General features: G+C 43.8%; 1 protein-coding gene across 1 annotated transcript in view; it reads right to left on the bottom strand.

The window, feature by feature from the left end:
- Positions 1–7,377, bottom strand: part of Trpm8 (transient receptor potential cation channel subfamily M member 8) — a 117,957-nt gene that overhangs the window by 62,348 nt on the left and 48,232 nt on the right. Inside the window, exon 9 of the mRNA XM_008834505.2 lies at positions 2,396–2,593. Coding sequence (XP_008832727.1) covers positions 2,396–2,593 — 198 coding nt within the window. The remainder of the gene's footprint in view (positions 1–2,395; positions 2,594–7,377) is intronic.

Here is a 7,377-nt window from a genome sequence, read left to right as displayed (position 1 = left end):
GTAGTTAAGCCCTCTAAAAGAGTCTCTGGCTGGGACTGTGATTATTTATTCATGTATCAATGAGAGTGTTTTTTGCTACAATAGGAGACTTAACTAAAGTAGATGTTAGATTCATGGTCTCACAAGAAAAGAATTCCAAAAGTAGTTAATTCAGTTGAGTAGGGGTGTCCTCAGACCATCAGAGCTTTCCATCTTCCTACTCCACCATACTTGGCCATGACGTCTATGGTCACAAGATGGCTGTAGCAGTTTCAAGTATATGTAGAAGCTGAAGAGATGGCTCAGTGGTTAAGAGTACAGGCTGCTCTTGCAGAGGACCCAGGTTCAGTTCCAAGTACCCACATGGCAGCTAACAACCACCAATTCCAGGGTGTCTGACACCCTCTGTGGTGGACTTATACATACATGCAAAACATTTATCCACACAAAATAAAAAGTAGAGTACTGTATGTAGATGATGCCCTGCCAAGAAAGTGAAAACTCTTCTCAAGTGAATTAGCAGATTCCTTTGTTGGCATTCATGTCATGGTATACAGGCAGGTTCTAGATCATATCACTGAGGTGCAGATCTTTTCTGCTACTTTCTAGTTGTATGTAACCCTATGAATTTAAGTTCAGCAGTAATACCTTTCTCACAGCTTTGTCATGAGAATGAAATGAACTACCACCTGGAACAGCCTTACTCTGTATCTAGCCTTGTACAGAGTAAGTATTCTGTCACTGCTGTGGAGCAACTAGCCACATACATATTACACAAATGAGGCCTCCATCCAGGCAGCCCTCACACAAGATCCTGTATACCTTTGCTTGAGCTAGGACCTACATAAGCCAGCCCCATCCTAATAACTTTCCTATGCAAACTTTATTTTAGACTTTGGTTCTAGGGTAAGGAATGCTACTCAGTAGCTCTGACCCTCTCTGTAAAATGGGACAGTAACAACTTCCTTGCTTATTCACACGGGGGGCTTGAGGGCCTTGAAGCTAGCACTGCATGTAGGTGATCTGCTCTTAACAGTCCCAAGAACAGAGACACAGGACCTTGGAGTTTCTAGTCATCTAGGGAACAGCTGGAATCCTTTTTTAAAAAGTTATATTTATTTGTATTTTTTATGTGTATGAGTGTTGCCTGCATGTATGTAAGTGCAACACGTGTGTGCAAACCCACAGAGGTAAGAAGCAGGTATTGGATTCCCTGGAACTGGAGTTATGGATGGTTGTGAGCCACCATGTGGGTGCTGGGAACCCAACCCAGGTCCTCTGCAAGAGCAGCCAGTGCTCTAAGTCACTGAGCAACTGTCCAACTTGTAGTTGATGTTTCGAGGGCTTTCCACAAAATTAAATATTGCTAAAATCACTTTAGTTTTAAAATTATTATTATCATTTATACTAAGTTCAACCTTCAGTCTACTCTATGATGAAACAAACTTTGTGGTCTACATTATTTTCTTTGGAGAAAATTTTCTAACTGGTAGCACAGACTCCTAAAAATATCTAAATATAGGGCTGGAGAGACGGTTCAGCAGTTAGGAACACTGGCTTCTCTTACAGAGGACCTGGGTTCAATTCCCATCGTCCACATGACGGCTAACAACTGTCCTTAACTCCAGTTCCAGGGGGTTCGGTGCCCTCTCCTGACCTCCGTGGGCACTGCATAACATGGGTGCACTTACATATATGCAGGCAATATACTCATACACATAAAATAAAAATAAGAAAATATTTTTTTAAATATCCAAGCACATAAAGCTGTTTCTGAATGGGCTGGTGAGAATGACCCTGCTGAGCTTCCTCATGCACTGAGCAGGTAAGAAAACTGAGTCATTACAAATTAACAGCAGTCAGGAAATAAAGAAAAATAAGAATGTACGATATTAATGTCAAAATACTTTCCCAAGAATATCAGTTCAAAGCGCAAGCATTCCTATACCTCCGTCTTTCTCACGGGGCTGCTAAGAAAGATGAGACGTTCTGAATCAACCACAGGCCAGGTGACACAGCAGGGCAGTCATTCCATAGTGCTGACTTCTTCAGTAGATGCGGAATCAGTCTAGGGCCTGAATTTCTAAAATACCACTGCCGGGGAACCCTTTCCTCCCCATCAGTGATACATACAACACACAGAAACACATTTCTTGGCATTATGCAACAAGAGAAAGACAAGCTTTACATACAGGCTTGAAAGCTAAACCTTAAGGACAGACAGTTGGAGGTCATTGAACTTACCTGAGTTTCAGATTCCAGAAAGATACTGTTATGGGCCTGAGCACAGCCTTGAAGTCACAGAGAAAAAACCCAAACACTGCAGTTGCTCTGGAGTCAGGAATGTGAGACAGTCTCCCACCCCAGGAACTTGCCTTCCTCGCACCCAGCCTCCAGAGTCTTCCCCCGAACCTACCCATTTGATCCAGCTCTCAGTCTCCTCTTCAGGCAGCCGGGACACTGTGCGTGGTAAAAATCGCACCAGCTTCTCCTTGACCATGGACGAGGTTAGGACATCTTCCACCTCTACTAGGCTAGCAATCACATCAGCGATCTGCCCAGAGCCTTCTACCACCACACAAGGGATCTTACTTTTGATGGAGGTGTTGATGGCCTGTGAGAGGGGGAGAAACAGAAGGGCTGTGGTGACCAACCCGTGCTGACTGGTTTCTAAATCAAGATGGTGAATACGATGATTTGATACCTCCTTGTCTGTTTCCCTTTGGGGCTTTTATTTCAAATCAAAGTCAAACTGAATGCAGTGGCTTTATGAATGAGAAAGGTCAGCCAGTCATAATCATCTGGTGCAAATGACAAATTCCATAATAAGGACACCTGTCACAGAGTACCTCTTCCATAAAGGGGTACTTTGAAAATATCCTTATAAACATAATCATTACAAATATTGGTGCAACATTTAAATGATAGCTCCTAAGACTTAATTCAACATTGTTACTGATAGCTTATATGAAAGAAGTTACCAGTGCTCTGAAAACCTTAGAAGCAGCACCGTATGTTTTCTGTTATCGACTAGAATATTCTCCTCTTCAATTATTGAAAGGGAGTAAAAATAGACTTCCTGGATAAACACTTGCCACAGTATTATTTTCATTACAACTTTAGACGTCATCAGAAGGAAGCAGACTTTCCACTACCTGACTTCAAGATCAAGGGATTCACTCACACACGGGTACAAAAGAACTATAAAGTCCCTTCTTTAAGGGTTGGGTGCTTTCCATAGAGAAGGCATGGTCCATCAAGCAAAGTCTAGGAAGCCTGAAGGATCAGGTTGGGAGCCCCTCCACATGCCTCTGAGGCCACACTGAAGATGAACATCCAGGTACACACTGGCATCTATCCTCCAGTCTCCTGCCCCGACTTCTGTGGGTTGGGTACCAGCTATGCAGATGTTTGCACACCATGCTATAGAAACACCGTTTCCTAAATGCGCATCTCTCTTATTTTTCCCTCTACTCTAGGACAAGAAATCTACATTTCAAATCTAAAGGATCAGAGGGAGAAAATGCACACAACCATCTCCCAATTTATCGCTCTCCATCTCTCCTATCTGCCATCTCTCAGTCTCTATCTGCCGTCTCTCAGTCTCTCAGTCTCTCCTATCTGCCATCTCTCAGTCTCTATCTGCCGCCTCTCAGTCTCTATCTGCCATCTCTCAGTCTCTATCTGCCGTCTCTCAGTCTCTCAGTCTCTCCTATCTGCCATCTATCAGTCTCTATCTGCTGCCTCTCAGTCTCTATCTGCCGTCTCTCAGTCTCTCAGTCTCTCCTATCTGCCATCTCTCAGTCTCTATCTGCTGCCTCTCAGTCTCTATCTGCCGTCTCTCAGTCTCTGCCATCTCTCAGTCTCTATCTGCCGTCTCTCAGTCTCTATCTGTCGTCTCTCAGTCTCTATCTGCCATCTCTCAGTCTCTATCTGCCGTCTCTCAGTCTCCATCTGCCATCTCTCAGTCTCCATCTGCCATCTCTCAGTCTCTATCTGCCATCTCTCAGTCTCTATCTGCCATCTCTCAGTCTCTATCTGCCGTCTCTCCTCTTTAAGTGGCTGCTGTTTACATTGGGATAAAAATAAACCTCAATTTTAATTGTTCCATGAATATTCTAAGTCTTTTACTTTGAAAAGATCCTGAACGATTGCTATGTAACAGTGCAACAGTGGTCTCTCTCTCTCTCTCTCTCTCTCTCTCTCTCTCTCTCTCCCCCCCCTCTCTCTCTCAGAAGATCTGTTGGATGAATTAATGAAAAGGTCGTTGTTCTGTAATAGAACAGACAGAGACACACTCAACTATGATTCTAGTGACATTCTCTGGTCAAGGGAGCAGAGAAAGGGATACAAGAATATTTACTGCAATCCCTGTTTTAGACTTAAAACAGGAAGGGGAGGTGGGCATAGAAATAAATTTTGAAAGTAATTAAACATTTTCTTATAATGTCCTATGCCTATAATAAAAAAGAATTATTGGCCAGGCATGGTGGTGCACACTTTAATCCCAGCACTTGGGAGGCTGAGGCAGGTGGATCTTTGTGAGTTTGAGGCCAGCCTGGTCTACATAGTGAGTTCCAGGACAGGGAGACCTTGTCTCAAAAAGACAAAAAAAAAAAAAAAACTTGGAGCTGGAGAGATGGCTCACAGTTAAGAGCACTGACTGCTCTTCCAGAAGACCTGGGTTCAATTACCAGCACCCACATGATGACTAACAACCATCCAGGTCTCCAGTTCCAGGAGAATCCAATGCCCTCTTCTGACCTCCGCAAGCACTGCACAACATGAGTGCACTTACACACATGCAGGCAATACACTTGTAAACATAAAAACAAAAGTAAATAAAATATATAAAAAAGAACTCTTGAAGACAATACACGCAAACATGAACTGCAACGCAGCCATATGGATGCTCTTTCTAAAGAGCCAGAGGCCTGAATACAGGCAATTGAGACAGTAACATCAGAAGTCACAGTCTGGCTTAGCAGGCTGACGTCTGGCCCAGATGTTCAGTGTCACAGGTGAGAATCAGCCCAGAATCTCTGTCTTCTCAGACTTAAGGTTCGAGATCCCTTCACGCAGAGTCCCATAGTCTCATGAGTTACCTGGATAGACCTCCAGTGACATAGGAACATCTGACAATCTGTGTGTCATAGGCTAGCTCCATGAAGATGAGCAACAGTCCTCCGGTTCAAGTGCTAGTCACATCCCTAAGATGCAATAAACTTCTTTGACAGATTCATTGTTAAAGCTGACACAGGCTGTTGATGTCATTCCAAAGATTTTGTCTCCAAATTCTCAGCTGAGGAAAAACTGAGTCTATTAAAGAAAGTGCATGTGGCGGGAAAACATTTCCTGCGTGATGCAGTAAAAAGCATAATGTAGAAGGAATCGGGGTGCAGAATGAGGTGTGCCCAGGACAGCTGGCCTTGGGCCGGGGGAACGCTGGCCCTGGAGAAGCTGCATGTGTGTGCTGGCCCCTGTGAGGAACCTTATCATGCAGGACAAATACTTTCCCAATCTTTAGGGCTTCTTTATTGTTTTCCAAAATTCTGAACTCAGGACTTGGCAAATAAGAAAGAAAATAAGTGGGGAGGCAAGATGGCAGTGGTAGCAATGGCAGCTCTTCAGTGTGGTGAGGTGCAGGTGCGATGAGCTATGGGGTAAACGGCCCAAGATGGTGGATGACAAGCATGAGGATGGCAAGGAGTTTTTCATGCCCCTTGGACCCAACCTTACACTCCCCAACTGCATAGCCCAGGGCTCAGAGAAGGTGAGGAGTTGTAAACAGGAAATGAACCTCATGTTTCAATTAGAGGACTTCAAACATGACTCCAGTCAGAAGATGCTGCATCAGTTGTACCCCTGACCATGGAGGAAGGTGTGAAAACAGCAGACCCTAAAAGTCAACTGTATCCTTGACCATGAAAAAGAAAACACTTGGTACATCTGCCTCCTTGAGAAAAAGTGAAATAGTCCCAAATACTGATGTCCCTCTAGAGAGAAATTCAAGCAGGCCAAGTGATGGCTGCCTCTGTTTGATGCACAGAAGCCAAAATGTTCTTTCTTAAATGCAAGTACAATCATGTGGACAGAGTGATGGAGACAGGAAAATAGTGGGAACCAGCAAAATTGAAATTAGGATCCATTCAGTGAGCCTAGAACTATGGTTACCTCCTGTGAACCTGGAGGTGCAGTCCCCTCCTGTGAACCTGGAGCTGCAGTCCCCTCCTGTGAACCTGGAGCTGCAGTCCCCTCCTGTGAACTGGAGTTGTGGTCCCCTCTCATGAGCTAGAGTTGTGGCTAGAGCTCTGCCTCTGTGTTGTGCACATGCTGAAGACACAAGGTTTCTGTCATTTGTAGATTCTATACTTGGGAGGACTGATTCTTTAGAATGGTCCTCCCACCTCCCCTGATGGCCAGCTGTGGTCCTGACTCTTACACATGGTCATGGACATTCAGGCCTTGACACTGGACCCATCCCATTCCCAGGCACCAAGAGGTTTTCCATAATTTTTCTATTAGTCTTCTACGGTCCCGGTAAACCTTCACCTGTACCCCACAGAAAATGTAAATCACCCAAATGAACTTTGAGAAATAAAAATCACAATCAAGGAAGTTAAAAATAAAAATAAAAAAGAACAGAATACATGGAAGAAAAACAAGGAAATTCTGCATTCGGGTGCTGATAAAGAAAAAAATAAGTAAGCATGAACACGACCGTCAGGAACTCTTGGACATGATGAAGAGACAAACCTGTGAATCTGTGAGGAAGGAGACGCTCTGACAAAAACAAAGAAAACCAATCAATGAAATCGCAGCAAAAATAAGAATCCAACCAGGGAAAGTAAGGGGCAGCTAAGCACAAGATGCATTCAAAACCCAAACAGAACCAGGAAAAGAAAAACTCTCCACATCGCATTACAGCTAAAAGGCTAAGACTGCAAAGAAACAATATCAAAAGCCCAAGAAAAAAGTCACCTCACAAAGGCAAGCCCACAAGGATAACACCAGACCACCCAGAGGAAACCCCAGGAAAGCGCGCGATGACGTACTTCATGAAAACTTTAAACAACTGCCAAAAAAGATGACCATGCCCAGAAAAGTTATCTTTTAAATTCGATGAAGTAATTTAAAAATTGATGAGGACATTAAGACGTTCTAAGATAAGCACAAAACCAAACAAGGCGTGACGGTAAAGCTAGCATTTCAGAGGATACTGAGAGGGCGCAGGCACACAAAGCAGGAAGAGAGCCTCGGTAAGTGATAGAGGTCACAGGAACCAATCAATCTCGTTAAGGGAACAGATGAACCAAAGTAAACTAGCAAAGAATGCCCAACTGAGAAGACCAAACAAACTCTAAAATAAACAGGTGAGATAAAACAGAAACAAACAAA

The sequence above is a fragment of the Nannospalax galili genome, unplaced genomic scaffold (genome assembly GCF_000622305.1).
Source record: "Nannospalax galili isolate Female #2095 unplaced genomic scaffold, S.galili_v1.0 scaffold771, whole genome shotgun sequence".
Lineage (NCBI taxonomy): Eukaryota > Metazoa > Chordata > Mammalia > Rodentia > Spalacidae > Nannospalax > Nannospalax galili.
Note: the sequence above shows the minus strand (reverse complement) of the source record. Positions and strands in the feature narration are given on the sequence as shown.